The 26,679-nt window shown below is 36.2% G+C and overlaps 2 protein-coding genes across 2 annotated transcripts in view; both read left to right on the top strand.

Annotated features, from left to right (window-relative positions):
* LOC145694849 (large ribosomal subunit protein eL20-like) overlaps window positions 1-25,241 on the top strand; it is a 30,518-nt gene extending 5,277 nt beyond the window's left edge. The window contains exons 2-4 of the mRNA XM_081771541.1: window positions 5,355-5,534; window positions 14,452-14,628; window positions 25,009-25,241. Coding sequence (XP_081627667.1) covers window positions 5,355-5,534; window positions 14,452-14,628; window positions 25,009-25,167 — 516 coding nt within the window. The 3' untranslated portion in view covers window positions 25,168-25,241. The remainder of the gene's footprint in view (window positions 1-5,354; window positions 5,535-14,451; window positions 14,629-25,008) is intronic.
* Window positions 14,649-25,067, top strand: LOC145694848 (uncharacterized). Its single transcript, XM_081771540.1, has 2 exons — window positions 14,649-18,534; window positions 18,566-25,067. The coding sequence occupies exon 2, from the start codon at window positions 21,495-21,497 to the stop codon at window positions 22,041-22,043; it is 549 nt and encodes a 182-aa protein (XP_081627666.1). The 5' UTR covers window positions 14,649-18,534; window positions 18,566-21,494; the 3' UTR covers window positions 22,044-25,067.
* Window positions 25,242-26,679: the final 1,438 nt, after the last annotated feature.

The following is a 26,679-nucleotide window of genomic DNA, read 5'->3' as shown; positions in this document are numbered from 1 at the left end:
AAATGAACAAGTAATGCATTCCTGGCACATATCGCATTTCGAACACTTGGAATGTAATTATTCACTAACAAGAAATGTTGGCACTAAAGGGGAAACGGGAGTATTTTTTTCTTTTAATTACATGAGCGTCAGTAGTGAAAGATATTACATTTAGTATACAGTTTGCGTGAAGAAATTAACAAATATGTTTCTAATATACAAAATGAAGTTCTCAAGAGCGTAAAGAAAAACTTCGTGTGTATGTGTTAAACAATAGCAGTAATTGCCCACACTTGAGTTGAATGTATTAGTGATCACATCAAGCAATGGAAAGTGTTGTTTTCAAGGACTCGTTTCGTTCAAGACTGGCGTCGTGAAATAAACATGTTTCGTTTTACCTGCGTATTCTACCACCTCCAATACTTTAACTCATTTTGCGTTTGTTGAATATTTCGTTAGTCAGAAAACTGCTATATTATTTAAAGAAAACGGAAATTTCTACTTTAATGGGGACTCTAACGTACGTCCATGAGATTATAAGCAGTATGCTTTAAACCCCTCAGCTGTTCACCTATCAAGAGTTCATTATAAACCATGATGTATTGGGCAGTTATTTTACCTTGTTCACAACAAATCATTTGATAATATGGATAATTTACTCTCGTTGCTATCAATACTTTGATTAAATGTGAAATTTATTCATACACAATGAATAGTTTCTAACTTAAATAGTGCTTGCATGTTTTATTTGGTGTTCGTTTGTTTTCAATTTTTATTTCCTTTTTCCTTCCTATCCTGAAACGCGAAAAATTGGCTACGTCTACAGGGTTTGAAAAAACCCGGGCTTTTTTGAAAAAGCCCAACCCACCTGGGTCCATATTGGTTTTTTCGGGTTTATCGGGTTTTTTCGAAATATTTCAATGTCTTTGGGGTAAAAGTGTTAAAATGTGATTTATATTTCAAGATTGTCATTGTCACAACTTGCAACAATTTTCTACTTACTGTTGTTTTGAAAAAAATGACCGCCATTTTGAAATTTTACATTCGATCGCCGAGAAAATCTATATTTAACATATCTCGTGCTTCCACCGTCAAAACTTCAACTTAAAAGACTGAAAATTGCGCTTCGTAGCGTGGATACTCGCTGTTTTGAAATAATGGCCGCCATTTTGAAATTTTACGTTGGTATGGCGCCAAAATCTATACAGGAAATTTAGAGTCTCTCGTGGTTGTATTCTGAAAATTTTAAGGCTGAAAGTTGTATACCCTGTAGTGTGTGGGGTAGAGGCAGACAAACGAGTTGAGTTGATTTTGTGTTTAACGTCCCTTTCAGCAGCGAGGCTATATGAAACGGGACCTACTGATCAACGTGGAATCCGAACCACATGAGCTCTCTCTGGGAAGCAAACCCGGGTCCCACGCCGAAGACGCGTAGACATGAAGGAGCTCGGCAGACAAACGAACAAATGTAGACCAATTCATCCAGAAGCCTGACTGACGTTCGCCAAATATGAATACCAAAAGGGGTCTATTAATTTAAAACAAAGATACAATTCATGTTGTATGAAATAAATAAGTCTTTTAAAATGTCTTATATGAAATTAACATCTTCCAGCGTGAATAAACCTGCCATATTTTCTCCATGATAATACGGGACACCTCAGATCCCCCCTTCCTCAACTTTCCAACACAATGCAATGAACTGTAGTCTGGTTATGGACTAAAGTATAATAGGCCGCGGTGGCTCAGTGCTAGAGCGTTCACCTCTAGTGCATGGGGTTCCTAGTTCAATCCCAGCTCGCGCTAAGTGAGCTTTGTGGTGGACAAACACCTTGTGCGTGGGTTTTCTCGGGATTCTCACGTTTCCTCCCACTTTCTTCATTCCGTCATTTCAATCATTACTCATCATCACCGTCATCTTGAGCATAGCACGCATAATCGTGAGACTAAAAGATTTCATTTTAATTATTTTTTTTCAACAATATAAAGTTCACTAAGCAGCAGCTGCTTTTCTCTGTTCGTACCCTGCAATTAATTGTATAGACTGAAGATGTCTAAAAACTTAAGATGTGCTATAAAAATGCTTTACAGGAAAAAAAATATGCAAATTATTTAAATCAGTGGTACAATCTACTTTCAATATTTTTCGCGCGTTTAGCAATATTTATTTACATGGCTGTATCTGTCAAAATTACGTTCGTCAGTTTAGTCTCATGAAAAGCTGATCTTTCTCCTTGTGTCGTGTGTAATTGTCAAGACTAGATTTACATTTTTCTAAGACCTGGACCAAACCACAATTCTGTGCCCCTAGCCTCTGAAAAAGGTTATAATTCTTGTTAACTTATCTAATGTGTTCCTGAAGAAAAGGTTAGTCATCTTCCCTGTGTTTGTAAATGTAGAAACTTTTATATATATATATATATGTTCCAGAGAGTATCCGAGTTTCCGTCAAGTGCAATGGAAAAAGTAGCATTGCAAATTTCGCTCGCTATCGAGTCGGACAGGGTAGTGTTATAACTTCCTCGAAACTGTGTTACATGCAACAGAGTACTGTTCATTCACTAATTAGAGGATTCGCAGTCAATGTCAGAATTTTTTGTTTTTCACTTTTCGAATAAGCTGATATTGATAGCAGAAATGGAGTTAAAATACGGGACATTTCCCTGTCTCGATTAAATTTACGGGGACGCGGGAGACTCGGGCTCAAAAATGGGACCCGTATGGCAGGCTTAAGCGTAAAATAAATAGTTTTATTGTTGAAGTATTCATTTCCGATCCTTCTGCGTTTAATTTGGGAATTTCCCGAACACTTCTTTCACGGCGTGTACATCAGAACTACCACTAGTACGGAAATTTGAACTCAGCACTTGAAATAGTAAGCGTTACATAGTCTTCGGAACCCCAAGCATTAAGCTTCTTAAATTTGACAAGAATATTTACGCTATTGCTGGTTTTGATTCTACAGAATGCTTATTTTAAGGGTAGCAACAAATGACTGAATTAAACTGTTATTGTTGGAAAACCAAATTTTAGTTGAAGAACCTTGTGTTTTACATCAAAGGTGAGAAATAATACTAATAGTTTTACTAATGTATTTACATATGTACTATTAGTACCGGCACCTATGACCTTAAACCCGTCAAACGTATGAGTGATAATGTCGCTCGGTGTCGCCAAGCCTACGAGCATACTATTCACGGAAAATATTTTCTAAAGTACAAAATTGGTTATTTTACTTTAAATAGGTTATAAGCATAATTCATACATTAATTTGTTCTATAACTATCGCAAGCTAAGGTAAGTTTTTTTTTTTTTTTCATTCAATGTATTCAGAACTTTATAAAGGTCTTATGTTGAATGTTGTTGTATACCTTAACGTGAAAGCCTCTAATCCGCCCAACGAAAGTCTAAAATGTGATAAAAATCCCTTACAATGTGATCACCTTAGTTGTAGCAATAATATACTAACAAATAGGTCAAAAACCCAGGTGGGTTTTTTCCGGGCTGGGTCCACTTGGGCAAACCCTGTACGTCTAGCTCATTGCCAGTTACCTTCATCAGTTGTTAATGCAAGCTATTGGAAAAAAAAATCAATGCACGCATAGTGTGGTATTTGGAAACTTACTTATTGCTTTCTAATCGTCAATGTGGATTTCGCAATTTCAGTTCTGCTGTTATCTTGAGAGTTCAACCCACGATACTTATAACCATCGCTATCTAAGATCTTTTGAAGGTTTATGACACAACTTGGAGTTATGGAATTTTACGTCAGCCACTGCTTTGGGGAGTGTGAGGCCGTATGTCATTCTTTCTAAACTAGTTTCTTGGATGTCGATACTATCGAGTCAAATGTCCGATTAGCATCCATACTGTCCGACCGCTTCTTACAACAAAATGGGGTTCCACAATGCAGTGTCTTAAGTGTGACTCTTTGCTGTGGCATTAAATGGTGCTGTTACACAGGTTTCCGTTCATAGTACCTGTAGATGATTTGGCAATTTATTTCCCCTTTTGTGATCCCCGTGTTGTTGCTAGAGAATTACAACTCACTCTGAATAGGCTTTCATTGGTCAACGACCAGTGGATATACTTTCTTCATCGACAAGGCTGTGAGGGCCGTGGTGGCTCAGTGGTAGAGCGTTCACCTCTGGTGCTTAGGCTCCCGAGTTCGATCCCAGCCCCCGCCAAGTGAACTTCGTGGTGGACAAACGCCGTGTACGTGGGTTTCCTCGATGTTCTCCCGTTTCCTCCCACTTCATTCCACCATTTCATTCATTATTCATCATCACCGTCTCCTTTAGCCTAACCGGCATAACCATGGGACGTAAAACTTAAAGATTTCATTTTCATTTTAATATTTAAGCTCATAGATTTAATTCTTTGACCCGTAGAATGGATTTCAGACCTGGACACTCCGGACTGTACCAGATGCTCTGGCAATCCCAAATATAAGACTGACTCTTTAGACGAGATTATATCGGTAAGAATTTAAATAATACAAATCTTCTGCGATGAAGAGAAACTGGTAGGTTAGGATACTTTAAAAAAAATGAACTTCTCCAGAAATGTGTACCTTGTTTTATTTCAACTCCAAAACTTTTTCAATGCAAACTTTATGTTTTTTGTATTCAGCAGCCTGACGTCTGTTTCGTATTTAACATATTGATTGCCGAGAAGGTATTTTTTGAAATTGACATTGTACTATGAGCAGGGCTTGAAAAATCCACTTGCCTGTTCGCCAGTGGCGAGTAAAGTCGCGGCAAGTAGAGTACATTTGGCGAGTTTTTGGTTACTGCTAAATGTTCTGGCTAGTACTTCCAAGCAAGATTTTTCAAGCTTGACTATGAGGAATGTGGTAGAAGGAAAAAGAGGGACAAAAATATACAAATACTTGATGGTATTAAAAGTGACAACGTATGTAAAGAACGAAACTTATCCTCTTTAGTTCCCTGTAGGAGACATAGAACCCGACACTGCTAACACTGTAACTCGTTTCTTCCCACCACATGCATATGCGCCAAAGCTATAGATGGAAGTACAGAAATTAAGTTTACAAACACAGGACTGAAGAGGTTAAGTTGATGACTGTAACGTATGGAAGCTTAATTGGCAGCAAATTTTGCTGTAAAATATTCGACAATACTATTATGAACTGAATATATACCGTGTGAAGGAAAATATAATACTATTTCGCCGAGATTTGTCACATGAAGATGACTTTCTACTTCATTGTCAGGTTGCTGTCGAATAGTCAGGTGATTACTTTTTTATTTTGTGTGATGTGTGTGCAGGAAACTGTGAATGTAGAACACTAATTTGTTAATTATGTCGATTAACTGTATTGAATACCTAGGTACAATTTTTTCTTTTTTCAGTTGAAGGAATATGAAGTTATTGGGCGAAAACTGCCCACCGAAAAGGAGCCGACTACTCCCTTGTATAAAATGAGGATATTTGCGCATGACCCAATTGTTGCGAAGTCCAGGTTTTGGTATTTTCTTCGCCAGTTGAAGAAATTCAAGAAGAGCACGGGTGAAATTGTGTCTTTAAAACAGGTTTGTAAGTTATTTTTCTTTACCATGTATGAATACAGTCATGTGCAACTAAATTATAAATATCCGTGATCCCAGGTTTATTTTCAAAGAGAACACGCCCTTCGGTGTTGAGGCAGTTTGGGAGCAGCTTGAAGTGTGTGATGACTAACTCTGGTCTGAAAAGCCGGAAATAACGCCAGTAGGAGTCAATGTGCTAAGCACACATCACTGAATCAAAGTCTGTCTAGCCATTTCCTTTGTGATCTTTAACGCTAGAAGTTCAGCATAGTAATATAGATGATTTACATGTGCATTCTGATAGCTACTAGCCCTTTTACATGATCATTTAGCTCACGGCCCTAACCAGGATTTTTTTGACTGGGACGGGCGTCGCCATACTTACAAGAACCGGACATGAACGTGTCATCCGGATAGCCGAATCAAACCTGTCCATTCGATAAACATAACAAAGGTATGTTCATGTACAAAAAAAATTAGGTGCCATGGACAACGGAGTAAATCCCTGAGGCCTATTAACCCTGTTAGTATAAAGAAAATCATAGTCTCGCAGTGAAATAGCTACTGCATCAACACTTCATTGGAAAATAATGGTTTATAGTTCATTCTCTTCAGCATGAAACAAGCTTTCCAGAGGTGGTATGTATTGGGGCCCATAACTTACCTGAACAGGGAAAATTGGGAGAATATCGGGGAAAATTCCTCCAGAAATCCCTCCCATCAACTTTGGCCCCCTCTGGAGTGGCTACAGGTAAAAGCACACAATCTAAGTGTATCTCGAAAAATACTATAAGGAATAAGAAATTTGTGTACCAAGTTTAGGAATAGGTATGAGGGGAAAGGTTGTATACCAATACACTCTGTAATACAAAGCCAAACCCATTACCTGACCTATAAAGGAAACATAATATGAAAAATATAAACGCTCTATCAATATTTGACCACATTCTTTGTAGAATAAAGCAAGCTTTTTAAACAGCAACTGTGCTACATTTGTATCGGGATAAACCCATGTTATCCGCCAACACCCCCCACCAATGGTCTTTTGCTCTGTTTCATTCTTACTGTGTCATACTATATCTTCTTGATTTAAGGATAAACTTCCCATCCGTATACCTCAAGTATTTTTCAAGGTATATTTTAATTGTGTACTCTTACTGGTGTGCGACTTACAGTCGAGACGTTCTATTGGTCCCCAACCGGCTTCCTTTGTACTCAGTAGAGATGCAAAAAAGCCGGCTTTTTTGGGGAAAAAAAACGAGAAATTTGGAAATTTTGGCTTTTTTCATTTTCATGATTTTTCTATCTAAATAGCTTTCTTATAGTATATTCTATAGTTAGATAAGAATTCCATGACCTAAATGCCATATTTCGCTCTGAAATTCACCATCAAGATGGATGGAGCACATGTTTTACGAACTAAAGCTAACATAAAGAATGTAGTATTTGAGGGCAATTTTAGAGGGTATTTAACTTTTGAGTTATCGACATTTTTTTCTTCTCTAGATCATTATAGTTTGTCATCCGTGTTTCATTTCTAAGAGCTTAGTACTCTAGCTTCTAGCGCAAAAGTTAAACTTATGTTTCTCTAAATATCCGTCAAAGCGTACGTTTTTCAATATATCCGTCAAACCGTACTTCCACATTTCTGTTATACTGTAGCTGTGCAACGATTTAGCAATAATTTTCCGGATACAATCTTGAATACTAATTTATACAAATAATCAGTAGCGGATTGAGAAAAGTACTTTGGGAGGGGTTTCTCTGATTGTTTCGTTTTCTAAAATGTCCTAATTTTATTTGGGAGGAACTTGAAGTTTATGAGTACAGGCATACTATTTCGTTTCGTTTATATATTTAGCGATAATCTTCCGAATACAACCTTGAAGATCATTTTATACTGAGAATCAGTGGCGGATTTAGAAAAGTATTTTGGGAAGGGTTTTTCTTACTAATGTTTAGTCTTTCTAAACATTCGTAATTTTTATTTGACGGGAGCTTAAAGTTTATGAGTAAAGGCATAACTAATAGATATTTCCTTTGTTTTAGACATTCCGTTATTTTGGGGAACAGGCTTCAGTCCGAAAGACCGCCCCTCTAACCTTCGCAAAACCGTCACTGCTGGTAATTAGTAATAATAACGATTTAAAAACAATAAGAAAGGAAGTCGGCCAACTCACAGTACACGCACTATTTCTACTTCACAGATGGAATGAAGAAAAGCTTTGTCAGAATGGTCGAATGCTGGGTTGAGTCCCGAACTTCCCGATAGAAGCGCAAAAGCTCCACTCAGTTATGTTTGTTGTGCAGTTGTATTTATCTTACCTTAAATATATTCCGTAGTATTTTTTTTCTTTCTTTTTTTGTGGTGGTGGGGTGGGGAGAGTTCGGTAATGATATGAAGCAGGGTTGGTGGTTTAAACCGGCTGTTTTAAAAAAAACTGGTTTAAACCAAAAAGAAGAACGAAAAATGCTTTAAATCGTGTGAATTTCATGGTGACGTTTTCACATATCATACTATCCGCATTACATTTATCTACTTTTCACCTTTTACTCAAGGGGTCCCGTGTTCAATTCTCGGTCGAACCACAACTCATCTTTCAAGTGTAAACCGAAAGCGAAAGTCTTCTCCGTGATAACCTTGGTATTTCATAAGGATGTTAAGCCTAAACATACGAAATGAAACCAAATTATATATTTCTACTTGAACGAATGCCTTTTGTTTTATAAAGAAGCCAAGGTTGCTTAAATATATTGATAGAAATTGGCAAAATTTATCAACTGCCTATGTAGCTTCCAACATCAGCTTGGATTTGACTTGGTTTTTATTTTATTGAATGATATCTACATACCAAGTTTGTAATGTAATACCTCAGTTTTAGTGTAGTGATTATGATACGCTGACCTTAAAATTTTACATACAAATACATTTAAAGTAATAGCAGGATTTTCCCAATGGCTAAGGCGGGAGTTTTCCGATTTGTATATAATTCTGTATAATGTTTTTACTTGTGTAACTGTTTATCTTTTTGTCCTTCTGAAATGACTCTTGACAATTATATTAACAAGTAGGCCTATGTAAAGATCAGTACAACGTATTTTTATCAGGAATCCTTCGTGAGTGAGTCAACAATAGCATTTGTGACCAATTAGTCCCGGTTTCGTGTCCAAATGGACAATTTCTTTTGGATGTAAGCCGAGAAACGATTTGGATTCCGCTTTACCTTGTGTGACCCCTTCCAGCATAACCTTGTTGTTGCATAATAACACTAAGGCGAAACAAGCAAATTTCTGTCCATATCTAATATAAATACATAGAGTAAATTAATTAAACCAAAAAAAAAACTGTTTTTTTTAATAAAAACCATGTTTTTTGCCAACCCTGATATGAAGGGTGTGAGCCAAGAACATGGTAACCAACAAATTTTCAATTGCTGAGTTATGCAGCACCAGATAGACAGCAACGCATACCGCTTCGTTTAGTCCTTCATGTATAATCTTAAGTGAAAAATCAGCTTTCCGACTTTCAAAATGGATTGTCTAGCAGAAAATCTCTAATTTCTTAAAATAGTAAAATTGTGGGTTACCATGTTCTTGCCTCACACCCTTCATATGTTGAATCCCTCGTGTTAAAGTTCAGAAAACTTGAGGACTGAGTAAACCGTGATGGCGGTTATATAAAACTAGAGAATTTCAAGAATATACAGAACCAAAAGCTCTAGATGTGCAGCCTTTAAGTGTATTATATAAATCTAAGTATTTCTCTCATGTTTTATTTTAATTTTATTTTGTTCCAAAAAGAGGGTATGGAATATTTTGAAGTAAAAATACTACATAGAATTTTGCTAGTTATTTGTGTATTTTATTTAAAGACGTATTTACTTTTAGGGTTGGCTGGTTTACACCTTTTTTTTTTTTTTTTTTTTTTTTTTTTTTTTTTTTTTTTTAATAAACAACTGGTTTAAACCAAAAAAAATAATAAAAAGAACAAAAAATGCGAATCGTGTGAACTTCATGGTAACGTTTCCACACATCAAACAATCTGCATTAGTTTTATTTCCTTTTCACCTTTTGATCAAGGTGTCCCCTGTTCAATTCTCGGTCGAACAACAACCCTTCTTTCATGCGTAAACAAAGTAGCGGTTCGGATGTAACTTTAGGCGAAAGTCTTCTCCTTGATAACCTCAGTATTACGTAAGGATGTTAAGCCTGAACATACGAAACGAAACCAAATTGTATATTTCTGCATGCCTGAATGCCTGTTGTTTTATAAAGAAGCTAAGGTTGCTTAAATATATTGATAGAAATTGGCATAATTTATTGATTGCCTACGTAGCTTCCAACATTAGCTTGGATTGGACTTTCAATGATATGTACGTACTAAATTTGTAATTTAATACCTCAGTTTTAGCGTACTGATTATGATACGTTGACCTTTAAATTTTACATGCAAAGCAATAACAGGATTTTTCCGTTATTGTTTTACATTTAGAGTAATGACGGGATTTTCCCGGTGGCTAGGGCGGGAGTTTCCCAATTTAAGAAATTTACTGACCGGACTTCTTTAAGCTTATGTGACCTCTTCCAGCATAACCTCGTTGTTGCATAATAACACCAATAAAGAAACTTATTTCTGTCAATATGTAATATAAATACATAAAGCAAGATATCTAAACCCAAAAAACCTGGTTTAAGCCAAAAAAGCCTAGTTTAAACTCCCCCCCCCCTCCCAAAAAGAACGAGTTTTTGGCATTTTCAAAAACAACCATGTTCTTCCCAACCCTGCTTACTTTTGTATATAGGAGGTTAAAATATCTTATTATATGCATTGGCTAATCCTTTGGAATTCATAATGTAAATATGTTGAGAAGTAAAATTGTTTGAAATATCTTTTCGAAATTCATGGTTTATTTTCGAGGTTTTATATTATTATCGGCATCAACCACTAATTAAATGACTTTTTGTGTTATAGAGAAGCGAAACAAAATCTGATTTATCAATTTAAAGCAGAATTTTGAAAAAAGCCTAAAATTTCCCAAGCAAAAACGCGAAGCAGAAAAAAGCCGGCTTTTTTCCGAGCCCTTGCATCTCTAGTACTCAGGCAGAAAATTTACCCTAACCGCCCTCATAAATAACACTCCAAATAAGCCATAAATGGCACGTGTTCGGTGTCGAAGTAATACGTTGTTGCCATCGTTAAATTTTTATTATTATGGATGGATACATTATATAATAATAATAAAACACAACAATCATTAAAGGAATTCAGTATAATAGTATGGACAGAGGCGGTCAAGGACGGATTTCTGGGAGCGGCAAAGAAAGATTGTGTTTTTTTTCTCATCAGGCTTTTGCGGCACTGCCTTGCGGAGGGGGGGGGGGGGGACAGGGGCGAACTACTTAACATGTTTGGTTCGTACAAGCGTTATCGTTATGGAAGTTACATAATATTAACAATATCCTATATCAGGGTGTCTACTGGTCATGAAAGTCATGAAAGTCATGAAAAAGTCATATATTTTGCTTAGTGGTCATGAAAGTCATGAAAAAGTCCTTTATTTACCCAACTGGTCATGAAAATCTGAAATCTCAGAGTATATTTTTATACTTCATACTTTTATACCTCATACTGCATGTACTGAAACAGTTGTATCAGGTCAGTAATTGTGAGAATTTCCCCCACCAGTTAGTGCTGGCTAACTGGTACTTTATTGTCTTCCTAGCTGCTCCCCATTTCATCTTCTAGTCTCTGTAATATAGTAACAACTTTTTATTGTCCAACTTTCTGATCTGCTATTACTTTACTTCTAAGAAATGTAAATTGTGTATTTTTGGGCCTTTAGACTAATGCAAATAATATTATTCGTTTGAGTTTGCAGATTTTAAATTTGATGATCTATTTTTTTAAAACGAATTTCTTTTATAATTTGTTTTGTCTTTGGGCAGTTCTCTGAGTGCTTAATTTCAGACGAATTTCTGCTAGATGGATAATTATACTCAGAATTAAAACTTCAAATACAGTATAGAGTGATTCATTGGTAAGAGCAGGCCCGTATTTAGGTAAGTGCTATACTGTGCTCGAGCACAAGGCGGCAGAATTTTAGATTCTTTAAGATTCACAATAAGTGATATTTAAGACTAGCAACCCGCATAGTTCCGATGCACCATTGATGGTAGGGGTTTATTAATAAATTAATAAATTTTTATCGCCATGGTCATGAAATTTTGAACAAAAAGGTCATGAAAAGTCATGAAAAAGTCATGAATTTACTTTCTGGTATTCCAGTAGACACCCTGTATATTTAAGAGTAATATAAGCACATATCATGAAACTAATGATTTATTTCTTTTTTCTCTTCATTACAACGAATTCAAATTAAATGAAATATTTCAGTTTAACGCCCCAGAATTATGCCCTTTAAGCTAAAGGAGACGGAAGGAGGAGGATGCAATGAAAACAAAAGTAACGAAAAAACTAGATAAATCTGTCTTTCTGCGAACACTACTGAAGAATCAGTAAGCAAGAGGGTGAAAATTGCAACATCGCTTTCTTTTTCAGCAGGTCAACTGGAAGGACATGTTGAATTATCCCTCCCATGTAACAAAGAAACACGCAGTTTCCTTCAATTGTGTTCCGCTTCCTTTGTAGCCGCCTGGGAATGGTTCGAGCGATTTTACTATACCAGGAAGGATGACGGGGGAAATCTTCCTATGAAGAATTGGATTGTCTCATAAGTTTCGAACTTCCTCATGTTAAATTTCTCAGATGTGCACTTTATTCACCCTTATAATGTCCTTTAATTCGCACACTGCCTCTCCTAGCGGCTTCGGTGTCGCTACCGAGGACACACAACTCCCCAATAGAACTAATTTTGGAACGCATTTTTGCGACTTGTCTCCAATTTCCCTTTCCACATGTCACGGAACAATATGCATGATAGCTATTGAAACACTTCCGTCATTTTACAGAGAATGTGGCACAATTCTTGATATAAGCATAAATAGTACTGAGTTTATATTTTTTACATTGTTTTCTTTATGGATCAGGTCATAGGTTGGGTTTTGTACGTACAGAGCGTATTGGTATACTACCTTTCATCTCATACCTGTTCCGCTTATGAAAACAAAACTCGGTACACACATTTCTTATCCTTTATAGTATTTTTCGAGATACATTGGGATTGTGTGCTTTTACCCGGGACCACTCCAGAGGGAACCAAAGTTGATGGGAAGGATTTCTGGAGGGAATTTTCCTAACATTCTCCCAGCATCTCTGGAAAGCCTGTTTTATGCTGAAGAGAATGAACTATAAACCATGACTTCCCAATGAGTTGATGCAGTAGTTATTTCACTGCTGCGAGTCTGCGATTTTTTTCATACTAACAGGATTAATGGGCCCCACAGACTTAATTCGTTGTCCATGGCATCTAATTTTTTTGTGCGTGAACATATCTTTGTAATGTTTATCGAATAGGCTAGGTTTGATTCGGATGTCCGGATGACATGTTCATGTCTGTTCCTTGTCAGAATATTTATTTATTTTTAAAAAACGCCTGTACTGTAACAGATGGAATTTTCCTGATCCTTCAAAAAAAAAAAAAAAAAAAAATTTGCTGGGAGGGACCCACAATAAAACCCAGAAAACCCACTACCAAAAATATACTTGGATTGATATAATGACCTTAACGATATCAAAGTTTCTTCAATAATGTTTCTCAGTACACGCCTAGTTTCAGAATTTAACTATCTATTACTAAAAGATTTCCAGTGCAAAATGTCATTGAAAAAAAAAACAAGTTTCGGAATCGTGCATTACGAATTTAATTCCTGCTCGACAAAATTCACGTTAACGGTGTTCAACTATAATCTGGAACAAAAAGCAATAAGTCTTTAAAAAAATAAGAAGCTTGAAGAGCAATATATTAATTATGCTTTGAAAAAAAAGGACAAATTAATTAAAAATTTCAAATTCTACAGAAGAAAGAAAGGGAAAAAAAATGTTGGTTCTAGATAGTCGGAGGCTAAATTACGATTATGTATACTTGTTTATGGTTGAGTGTATTCAGAATGCCGAGATATTAAAGAGACAGTAGTTAATAATTGTTTGGTATTAGTGATTTATTGTATTCCAAATGCAGATAATAAAAGTATTTATAGAAAGACAGTAGACTTTTACTGTATCTAAATATAAAAAAATGGCATTGGACGGCTACAAGGATAGTGGACGTCGAATAAATATATTTCTAAACCTAAGAGTAAGTGATAATCGCAATGTCGTGAGTCAGGATGGATTTACTCTGTACGTACTGAAGAGGCCTAATCATTGTGAAATTAAAATACCGCTAATTTTACAGTAATTATATAATATCTTCAAAAAATAATCTAAATGTGGAACAAGAGCGCGCTAGACAATATTATATTGCATGAGGTACCGTTATCACGAGTCACCTAGTAGCTTTTCGTTTGCAGCCATTTAGAAACGCGAAAATAAATGCCGATTTTCTAAATGACTGGAAATCGAAAGTAGATAAGTGAGTCATGATAACGGTATCTCATGTAAAATAATATTGTCTACGAGCTCTTGTTTCACTTTTCGATTATCTTTTATCTCTTTGAAGATATCACATAATTACTGTAAAATTAGCGGTATTTTAATTTTGCCTTGATGGAGCCTCTTAATCATTGGAAATTCGAGTAAACTCATTAATACCAGAATTTCAGTGTGAACCCTATTAATAGAATTCTGCACGGCATGAGTAATTATTTACGTGTTGGATGGAAAAGTGATACATAAAACTGCCGTTTCGCAGTCACCGCCTTGATTCTGAATATTGCAATAATAATTAAATGTTTGCTTAGCGTGTAGTTCTGTCGTTTTGACCACGATGAGGTTGTATTAATTTGATGTTTTATCTTGTAGGTACCAGAAAAGAAGCCAACAAAGATAAAGAACTTTGGAATTTGGCTAAGGTACGACTCCAGATCCGGCACACACAATATGTACCGTGAATATCGAGATTTGAGTGTTTCTGGTGCAGTAACCCAATGTTACAGAGACATGGGAGCCAGGCATAGGGCAAGAGCTCACTCCATTCAGGTAATGTTTTCTTTCTTGCATAAGGATAAAAAGTTTATGGTAGAAGAGCATAAGAAAATTTTTGGTTGAAGAGCATCGTCCTTTTTTATTTTCGATACTGATGCTTAAAGCGGAATCCGGACTACTTATTTGGCCTTTAATGATTATTTTTGTAGGTTAAGAATTTGTGCTGCACATCCCTCGGTTTTCTTACTTTTGTATGTAATGAAACCAGAATTATACTGTGCAGATATTAATTACCTACTTGTCGCCTTCAGCTAAGGTTACCATTATTAGTTGGAGTGAATGTAAAGTAGGCACAATTAAATAATTTTCTTTATATTATAAATGAGGTATGGTAAATTTAATAAAATTTGGAATAAATTTTGTGTAAGAAGTCTTAAACTTTTTTTTTTCCTCAAATGGTCAAGTATGTTTCAGTTGTGTGTTACCTGTAGTTACATGTCACAAGGTATATAAATCATATTTTTCATTGTTACAGATTTTCTAACTCCCCAATTTTTATTTTACTTGCAAGAGAGAAAGCGAAAAAAAAAGTAAATATTTTCTTTTCTTTCTGAATATTAGGAAGTGATTGTGAAGGAAACTGTTTCATTTACAGCACATTAGATAAATCAGTTACAGCGTAAACAAATATAATGAGTACGAGAGCAATCTAACAAGTAGTGCGTCTACCTATGAAAGAATGATTACAAGCACCAACTTACACGATTTTTCAACGTAAACTCTCTGCAATGTAACGTGTCGCGCCGTTTCTCCAGCTTTGATATGCCTCAAGAGAAACATTTCATCCTGATCATCACACCATTTCGCAGCAGCATCAATGACTGCATCATCCAACGGCAAATTGCACGTAAATGTTGCTTCAGTTTATTGGGAGATGATAATATCGGAGCATGCTGTCTGATCATTATGGGGATTGGACAACTCATCGAACTGCGCATCCTCCGGGCCGTAAGTAGCAGCTCGGGAAGTACGTTGTGGTGCATTGTCAGGATGGAAAATGACACCTTTCTCCAATGTTGCAGTCTCATAGTTGACTGCTTAACTGATCATAATATGATCCTGTGATGGTGCTGTCTTCTGCAGGAACTCAATACCTTTTGTATCCCAGAAAATGCTTGCTATCAGCTTCCCACCGAAAATCTGTACTGTGAACTTCTTGAGGGGTGGAGACTACTTGTTTCCATTGCTACAAGTTTCGAGTGCTGCTGTGTTTCTGGGTCAAAATGATAGATCCAGATTTACGGCACGAATTTCTCCGTATCAGCACGAAAGCCCTGCAGATATTGCTCTGAGAACACCATTTCTTGCTGTTTCTGGTAGGGACCTGGGAACCCACCTAACAATCTACAATTCGTTGCTGGTAATATTTTGCACGATTTCCTTGGACATGTCCAGTCTCAGCGATGTTTGCTGCAGTCCTACGACGATAATCGAGAATCATGTCATGCACAAACATGGTGATTTTGTCTGTGGTCACTGTTCTGGGCGTGGCTTGACTGCGATAGTCTGTTGACCGTGGTTGAATTGAGCAACTCATTACTTTACTGTTGAGTATGATGGCGCTTCTTCCTCCATGGTCTTCATAAATCTACTTCCCCGACAAATCCTTTTGCAGTAGTAGGATGACTACGTTCTTTCAATTGTGAGCCTGAAGGTGGCGTCATGTTCCCTCATTTATTCCTCCAGTATCTGAAAAGAAAAAAGTTATTTACAGGTCATATTTGGTGTGGACACACATGATACACATTCACTGTAATTCAGACATATTGTGGAGTTGCCCTTTGTCAGTCTGAAAGCTCAGATAATATGCTAATTAATTGTGTAATTGGCAGGGTTGGCAAAAACCATGGTTTTTATTTTAAAAAAACAAAAAAACCTGTTTTTTTGGTTTAAACCAGGTTTTTATGGTTTAAATAATTTGCTCTATATATTCATATCATATATGGACAGAAATAAGTTTGTTTCGCCTTGATGTTATTATGCAACAACCGGGTTATGCTGGAAGGGGTCACATAAGCTTAAAGCGGAATAAAAACCGCTTCTCGAGTTACATCCGAGAGAAATTGTCCTCCATTTGAACTCGAAACCAGGACTAATTAGCAACAAATGCGATACGTCTGCCGACTCACTCACGAAGGAATCCTGATAAAAATACGTTGTACTGATCTTTACATGCTTCTTGATATAACTGTCAAGAGTCATTTCAGAAGGACAAAAAGATACAGTTGCACAAGTGAAACCATTACACAGAATTACATATGAACAATTTCAAAGTACTACGGAGTACAGAAGAACTAATTTAGTTCAAGTTAGTTAACAACGACTTTTATTGGTCCAAATTAAAGAAATACACCGACTTAATCTGCATATCAATAAGAAAAGTGAATAAAGATACGAATTATTTGAGTCCACTTTGGCTCAGACTCATTTATACATAAATAGATACCAAAGATACTTATTTCACTAAATGCCTCTCGTGGGGTCTGTATGACCCCCCCCCCACACACACAAAAAAAAAAAAGTACGGCATTTTCGATGTATTTCATCAATAGTAAACATTGAAACGAAACAATATTTAGAATTTTTCTTCGATTCAATTACATAACAATAACAACAACTACAAAAAATCACAAAATAAACATTTATAAACTTTTTTAAAAAAAGTTTGTTTTTGTAGTATAATCTTTTTGAGTAATGAATGGGGAATTTAGGTCTGAATATAATACAAATAATATACGGGAGTGAAACGTGATAACCCACAAATGTGTGTTCATCAAGATTTTACAAACACTTACACTTTTGTGAACATTTTTTGTTTTTTGGTTTAAATCAGTTGGTTTTTTTGAAAAAACCAGTTGGTTTAAACCAGCCAACCCTGGTAATTGGGGATGTCAGAACTGACAAGTTGCGCCCAGGATTTTGTAAACATTGAATTTGGTAGAGCATGAGGTACAGGACCTGACCTTGGTTGCATACAAATAAAATCGAGCATATATAAAGGAAACATATTGTGATGTCAAAGGGGTTGAAATGCGTGAGAAGGGAATAACTTTTAGGATTGGTTAATCTACTCGCACTTACTTGCAAATCTCGGTGTTTCCTCCTCGACGATTCTTCCGGTGGGTTGATGTCCGTCCATCCTTTCTCTCTGGTCTACTGGGCGTCCAAGTAGTGAGTGAAACCCGGCCGGGAAAACTAGCGTTGCGAATAGTGAATTCAATGAAAATCGAAATTGCTCTTTAACGAACTATCCATCGTGGTCGACAGCTATGGCGTTAGCTAAGACAAAGTACTCTCTAGGCTAGAAGCAAGGTAAACATATCGTAAACTCGGAATTCTAGTTCGCGTTCTTACATGTTGACTTGTCTCCAACTCAATTCGGACTACCCTTCCAAAAGTCTCTCAATGGTTTTTGTTCGATGTCCTTTCCGGGTTAATATCCTTGGTCGTTGACTTTCTTCAGTCTCGATGGAAAGTGCGTGCTCATAGATTAACCAAAGGTGAGGTGATGATAGAAGTGCTGACAGGGAAACAATCTATCGTTTTTATTGATTAAGAAATTACATGTGTAGAAAGAATTAACAGACAGCAAGAAAACTTCCTAGTAGGAAAAGCAAATGAATTTAGAAAAAAAATCGAAAAGTGATTCAACATTAAATAAACTATTATGCTTTTCACTGCATTAAATTTTAAAATAAAATGTCCCAAAGTCCGGAATAAAAAGCTTCATTATGTGTTCAAATACACATATCTTCACAATGTCATTCTTTTAGGTAGGCTCTCTACTTGTTAGCCCACCCTTGTACACTTTTACGATTTCGGGACAGGACGTTTGGGCGCCACCATTTGGGCGCGGACGTTTCGGCGCTGACGTTTGGGCGCCGGACGTTTGGGCGCGAAGTCGTTTAGGCGCCAGACGTTTGGGCGCGAGGTACATAGTAAAAATCACAATTTACGAAATATAAAGTAAGCTAGGCACTGAAAACTAAGCGCGAATCAAGATATATACATTTCCTACACTTCTATCTTTATCTAACCTCATTTATCTATCTATTTTCTATCTTATTTATTCATCTAAATTAAATAGTTTAATGCGTTTGTGGCATTTGTTGCCTAACCTCGTCATGGATTGATTTTTTGCTTGTTCACGATTCTTGTACTTCTGATCTAATGTTGATCTAATTTTTGTATTATATAAGAAAGCTAGGAAATGAAGGAATCAGACGAACTGTTAATAATTTTCTTAATGTTAATTAAAACATATTGATTTAATTTTTGTATTTTTTAAAAAAGTTAATAATTACATACTTATGAATATTAAAATTTGCTTTCTTTCGTATTACGTTTGCCAAACTCTTCCTTAAGTCCAATAAAGAACTACCAATAAAAGATTTCCACGCACTCGAGTTGAGAGATGTGGCCCCGCGTAGCGTAGTCGCTAACGCTCTCGCCTTCGGTGCGAGTGGTCCCGGGTTCGATTCCCGGTAGGGGCACTCGGTCGAAAAAGTGTAACAGGCTCTTTCAGGCCGGCCACCCTGAATGAGGTTTTCCTCATTCACACCAGGCAAATGCTGGGGTGGTACCTAATTTATAGGTCCAGGCCGCTTCCTTCCTTCCCCAATCCATTCTTCCTTCCCCAATCCTTTCTTCCTTCCCTTTCCCCGGATAGTGTGCCCCCTCAAATGTGACGGGCTAAATGGCCTTACATGCCGAGAGCCCAGAAATCTAAAAATCCTAATCGAGTTGAGGGAAAGCTGTTAATACAAGGTGTCTAAGACATTGAGTTTAGAAACTGTAGTATGCTGTATTTCTGGTATCACTTTTTTTTTTATTAACATTCCAATATAAAAATAAAAACTTAACACACTTTTTTTCGTCCCATTGTAAGCATTTAATCTGCACTAAAGAAAGTGGCGAAAGAAAAAAAAAGAACGATTTCAAAGTGAAAAATAATAGTTAAGTGTACATATATTGGTCATTTAGCCACTAGAAATGTGTTTGACATTCACACTTATTGCATAACTACAGTAGAAGTCCTGCTTTAAGTTTTTTAATGGAATAGGCTCACTATGTACGTAATGCAGTCAATCATATCTAGTCTGGTCTACTTACCTTTGGCTTGAAAAGTTATCAAATAAAAAGCATACTTAACTTTGGTTGAAACTTAAATTTATAAAATTTAATTGTTAATTCAGTTTTTAGAATTTTCAAATTCCAGTATTTCTAGTATGTAAAACAAAATCCAGTATAATTCAAGGGCTTCCACTACAGTAGACACCTTGTGATATCTTGATTCGAACTTACTACTCAGCGCCTAACATAATGACTTTTTAATTTAACTCGCGCCCAAACGTCTGGCGCCCAAATGGCTTCGCGCCCAAACGTCCAGTGTCCAAACGGCGGGGCCCAAACGTCCGCGCCCAAACGGCGGCGCCAAAACGTCACGTACCGTACGATTTGTCATTCCATTCAAAAATGTTTCTTGGTTAAAAAAAAAAAAAAAAAAAATCACAGATGCTAAAGAAAGTATTGTTCGTACAAGCTTCGAATCTATCTGTAACTAAAAATTAGTAACGAAATCTGAAAAACATGGGTAATAGCTACATGTTAATAATAACTTGTTACACTTTCGGCAAAATATCATAGAATCCTCGAACATATCATGAAAGGACATCTAATACCCAACTTAAATATAATTTTAAAATGAAAGTGCATCGTGTATATGACCAGTCAGCTTTTGCCTTCCTTTTTTCATTGCAAATTTGTGGATAACATTGTTTCCTTCGTCTAATTGAACGATTATTTTTAGCATAAACTAAAACAGTTAATTTTATATACATTTAAGTATAACTATTCTATCAGGCCTTGTTTCCATTTTGTACTGATACACAATAACACACTGAGCAAGGCTATGTGATAATATGTAAAAAAGCACTATCACGTAACAGTTTCAACACAATAACTGCGTCTTCATCAAACTTCCACTCCTTCTGGCTGCTTAGGAGTTGGTCATCACTTATATACTTTCCGAAGATCAACTTTTAATTAGGCTCCGCCCCTTCATTAAAAAGCAACACTTGTGTGGCTTTCACTTTTTAGCTGCACACGTGTCCAATTAAAAGTTTACTTTTTTTCACTGGGTATTTTTAATTTCTTCTTTAAGCAGAACCTTCTCCCACTATTTATCGAGAATCCTGCATTCCAATTCATCATCTTGTCTCTGCCTTCATAATCTCCCTGGTGTCCTTCCATTTACTCACCAAAGTTCTGTTCTCTACTTCTATGACCTCTGCTCCTTCCCACCCTATCCTGTGGTTTCTCTCTTTCTGATGCTTGTATATCGCATTGTTGTCCCTTTCAATCTTACATCATCCTGGTGTTGTTTTATCCTTTTTTTGCATTTTCTTTTTTGTTTCTCCTATGTAAATTTTTACAAGAGAATTCACAATAAAGGACATGAAAGTGTAGGAGGAAAAGTTCAGAAGAAAAGGAGAGATATTAAGAGAGAAAGGTAAAAGAATAGGCTGGAAACAAGAAGAGACAATAGACGAGAAAAGAGTAGTAATCATAGGAGATATTAAGATTACTGAAGAAGAGAAACAGTTTTTTTAAGTCTAGGATATAAATTCAGAGTAGCAAAAGAGGAGGTAGATAAGGAAGAAGCGGTTTATGGAATAGAGGAAGCACTTCAGGTAATAAAAGATGAAGAAGATAGGAACAGAATTCGGAGAAAACTAGTAAATAACAAATCAAGAAGACAGAGGTAATCTGACTGAAAGAGAAAATGGGAATGAAAAGGATAAGAACGAGAAAGGACATAGTAGTGGAACAGGTAGACAAAAGGGGGAGCTATAGTTGTGATGGATAAAGTATGGTATGAAGAAAATCTTGGAGATCTGAAAGACGAGACATATGAAGATGTGGCGGAAAAAGGACAAGAAGAAGAGATAAAGAAAAAAATTATAGAGGACTGCAAAAAGAAAGGGTTCAAGAGGTTAGTGAGAGAAGAAGGAAAGTTACCTAGGGTGAAAGGATTTCCAAAAATCCACAAAGAAATAGTGAAGTTGAGGCCGGTGCTTAACTGCAGGAATAATATGTTAGAACTGTTGGAGAAAAAGCTTAAGAGGATAGCCGAGGCAGTGATAGAAGGACAACAAAGTAGGAGAGTAAAGATTACGCAAGAGGTTAGGAGGATGATAGATAAATTAGGAAGAAATGAGAGCACAGTGCTATTTAGTTTGGATGTTAAGAGTATCTTCCCGAGCCTTAAGAGAGAAGAAATATTGAGAATAATAGAAGAGGAAATGGGTGAAAAGAGAATAGAAAATTGGGATAGTAAGAAGGTAAGAAAAAAAATTAGAGGCATTATGGGAGAATGGATACTGTATAATCAGAGACAGGATTGTTAAAATGAAGGAAGGATTTAATATAGGATCTTGTTTGAGTCCAGTACTATCAGATATAATAATGAATCGATGGGCGAAGGAGACGATAGAAAGAGGAGGAGAAAGACTGCTTCTTTTTTGCCGTTATGTCTACGACTGTTTAGGAGTATGGAAGGAAACAAAAAGACAGCTGGAAAAATTAATAAGGGACATGGAAGATAAAAAGAAAGGGATTAGACTAGAAAATGAAATAGAAGTAGACAAGGAGATAAACTATTTAGATATGAAAATAAAGAAGTCGGAAGGAGGAGAGTTTATTACATCCTGGTACCAAAAAGTGTGTGCAGCGGGAGTGTATTGCTACAAACAAAGTGATGTGGATGAGGGCACAAAGAATAATTTCATAAAAAGCATGGAAGAAAGAATAGGAGACCTAAACACAAATTAAGAACAGAGGAAAACAGACTTAAAGAAGTTCTGGACATAACTAAGGGGAAATGTATACAACGAAGAGGATAGGGTCACAAGAAACATAGCAAGAGAGAGAAAGAAGACAAGAACAGAAAATAATTTGGAATAGGAAGCCTAGGCAAAGAAACAGAAGATAAAGAGAATTCTTCGGAAAGCAGGAATTAGGACGTACAGGAAAGGAGGAAGCAGAATAATTGAACTAGTCAGAAGAACCAAGAGAAAAGCAATAGGGACAAAGATCAAAGGGGAGTAATATATAGAGTCGGATACGCGGAGTGTGCAAGAAAGGATTAAACAGCACCAGGATGATGTAAGATTGAAAAGGGACAACAATGCGATGTACAAGCACCAGAAAGAGACAAACCACAGGATAGGGTGGGAAGGAGCAGAGGTCATAGAAGTAGAGAACAGAACTTTGGTGTGAAAATGGAAGGAAACCAGGGAGATTATGAAGGCAGGAGACGAGGTGATGAATTGGAATGCAGGATTCTCGATAAATAGAGTGTGGCAGAAGATTCTGCTTAAGAAAGAAAGAGAAAAAATAATAAGGAAAATAAGAATAATTAGAGGACAGAATATATCCAGCTAAAAAAGTAAACTTTTAGTTGGACACGTGTGCAGCTAGAAGGTGAAAGTGAAAGCCACACAAGTGTTACTTTTTAATGAAGGGGCGGAGCCTAATTAAAATTTGTTCCCCGGAGATATATAAGTGATGATCAACTCCCAGGCAGCCAGAAGAGTGGAAGTCTGAGGAAGAGAGTTATTGTGTTGAAACTGTTACGTGATTTTTTTTTTTTAACGTATTATCACATAGCCTTGCTCAGTGTGTTATTGTGTATGAATACATTTAAGTATCTGTAAGTACAGATCATTCATTGAAATTATTCAATTTCAAGATATCATCGATTTGATGGTGCATGGCTACTCACAGAGAACACTTTTTGACATTTTAACTTCCATTAAATTTGCCAGCGGTTCCTTGCACAGTCAATATTTGGAGGCTTTCAGGAATTTAAACAGTAAAATAATTTTAAACAATCGTCACTATTAAATTTATCGTGGAAGAGTCTTTGTTGTTTTTACCGCCTGGTAAAAGATGATGGATATTTTGACCCCATCCTCAAGAAATAAAAAAAATATTAGTTTCACATCTTTTGTTGGAATTATGAGTGGCACATTTTAGAGGAAAATAGGTTCCTTTCCAGTTTTTATGTTGAAGGAAGCAGGTTATGTCTATGTCAGTTTCTACAGATGACAATTTTAGGAACTGATCAAGTTGATATACTCCAGAGATACCATCTATCATCGATCAGTAAATACAAGTATGGGTTTATTTTCAACACATCTACCACTGTGGCTCAGTGGTAGAGCGTTCAACTCACGTGCGTGAGGCCCTTGATTTGATCCCAGTGCACGTCAAGTGGGCTTAATGGTGACAAGCATCGTGTGCATGGGTTATTCCGTTTCCTCCCACTTTCTTCATATTACCATTCCATTCATTCACATCATTAACGTATTCTTTGTCCTACACGGCATAATGGTGGGATATAAAATTGAAAGATGTCATTTTTCAACACTAACATATGATTCCACCTTTTTATTCAAAAAGAAAAAAGAATGAAAGAAACCAGAAATGTTTTGGTACAAGCCAAGACAATATTTCTCGTGAATTGAGAAATATTCAGAATTTTTTTATTTAAACAGAGTACTAATTATATGCATGAAAAAATATACGACCGGACCGCGACTCGAATATTGGTCCGGGTTACCTTGCTGATTCTATAACTACTACGCCTCTCAGTCTAAGCAACCGAACATAATCAAAAATGGAAGCATTTGTGACTGTTCAGTGAGCGGACTGGCTAGCGTAGTGTTTGACACGGTGAGTTTGGGTTTGAGTCTTGTTCCAGACTACCCATTTCCTAAAATTAACTATATAATTTTGTAATGAAAAATATGAAGATGATGATAAATAGTAATTCGCAGTTATCACGCAAATCGCCTTAGAGCACTTTTCTGTTAATCATCGAGTGTTAATTGGTAGTTCAATTTCTTGAATGATAATGCTTAGAACAAGCGAAACAAAATTACGTAAATAGAACACTTCACTCCAGTTGCGTTCAATACGTGAAATTTTGTTGTGTGCTTTTCTCATATAGTAGACTTACTCATGACTCGTTAGTTTTAAACAAATGCAGATTGTATGAGATTTATCATACTTTACAATTCAATCGATGTTAATCGTATTGTCAGTAAGGTTATACATAATGCAAATGAAAGTAAGTGAAAACCATTATATGAAATAGCGAATATTGTTACCTGTGTGGTGCGCCGAGAATTATTTTCCCATTATATATTTCACAGACTTGTTTTTCTAATCGTCTGTAGCCGATTCAATTTAGAATGCTGTTTTATACTCATAGCGTTCAAAATTGATAAGAGTATATTATTTGAATTCAATGTTGGAATAAGTGATTTTAAAGTATTGGTAAGTAAATATAATCTTTTCATTTTGCAGATAATCCGAGTAGAGCAGGTGGATGCTGCTAAATGTAGAAGACCTCAAGTGAAGCAGTTCCACGATTCCAAGATATTTTTCCCTCTTCCGAAGAGGACACACGACAAATCCAGATTGCCCCGATTTTCTATGCGAAGACCCAGGACGTATTTCATGTAAATACAGAGGAACAGTCATATGGTTACGAATACGTTGTTGTACGGGGTTTGAAATAAAAGATCATTTGACATACATGTAGTTACTTTTTGTTAATTAGTATTACTCCATGAACATAGCTTACAAATATATAGGAACGAAGGAATTGCAAAGCGGAAATAAAACCTCACTATATTCGCTCTTTCCCATACATATTTTAATTTTTACTTTCACTTCTTAAATTTTAAATAAGGCAACCTGTCACACGACTACATTTATGGCGTCGCTGTTACTTTTTCTATGCCCATTTCGGAATTACTTCGTTCTCCACCATGTACGTTAATCTGTGGGGTTCATTATCCTCTTAAAGATGGGAAATCTTGAAACAGAACAAATGAAAATAACAGGAATGACCTTTAGCATTTGGGTAAAAAGGAAACTATTTTGCCCCGAGTTCTCACACACACAGAACAGAAACCGGCCAGTTTCATATATCCCGTTCCTATCACTGTGTTGTTGCCACTTAAGAGGGGGAGAAACGGAAAATCTGGTCAGCTTCTCTCTCCTTGCAGAAGTGAGGAAAAAAAAGGCATATATGAGACGATCACCGTTTTATTATTTATTTTAACATTTGGTATTTTTAAACCCAGTCAACACCCCTATTTCTTTTTCATTATAACAATTAGTTAAGAAGGAAAGATCTGAAAAAGTATAGTGGAACTGTTCACTGTAAGCAGCTAGCGCTCCACGAGAGAACAATATATATAAATATGTTTAAATTTTGGAATGTGTGTCTTAGTTAACTGTTATCACTCACAAGGAGACTTATGGAAGTGTCACTCACCTATTTGAATGAAACTGCATACCTGTAGAACACCGAAAAATAATCGATACGTACTTTTTTTTTTTTTTTTTTTTTTTTTCCGGCAATGGTGAAGATTTAAGGCTAGAAACCACCCTTTGAGTGTTAGGGGTGGTCTTCAAGCATAGACAGAAAGCATACTGCAAGCGGGGTAGGACAGCTGATTCAGAATCTAACGTCAGAATTACAAAATTTAAAATGGCGGATCCAATATAAAAAAGATTACAATTACAAAAAGTCTTCTGGTTTGAGATTCTCTGCACTTAGCCAAGAACAGTTATACTTGTCAGGGGTTACTACGAGAAGGTTGCAGACCTATTTGAAATCCCTTTATTTTAACGGAATGGTTTATTAAAGTGAAGTTCTACACCTCTCCCTATTTGCGGTGCTTATGTAAAAGTGTGTGATGCATAAACATTATTTACGCCGAGCTCACCTTATTACAGCAATAACTGTGACAAATCGCAAAATGCGGCACAATCTTCTTCCAAATAACTGTTTTTGTATCATCCATATCTAATAAGATTTACAAATTTGGGAGAAGAAAACTGATTATGAATCAGCGATTTGGATCTAAATTATATTATCACGGAGATGTAAATTTGTTATAGTTGTAGAGAACAATATCAGTAAAATGTACGAACACATCAAGAGGTTGAACCCTACCAGTTGTT

Source organism: Thermobia domestica, chromosome 9 (assembly GCF_964235325.1).
Source record: "Thermobia domestica chromosome 9, izTheDome1.hap1.1, whole genome shotgun sequence".
NCBI classification, from domain to species: domain Eukaryota; kingdom Metazoa; phylum Arthropoda; class Insecta; order Zygentoma; family Lepismatidae; genus Thermobia; species Thermobia domestica.
Note: the sequence above shows the minus strand (reverse complement) of the source record. Positions and strands in the feature narration are given on the sequence as shown.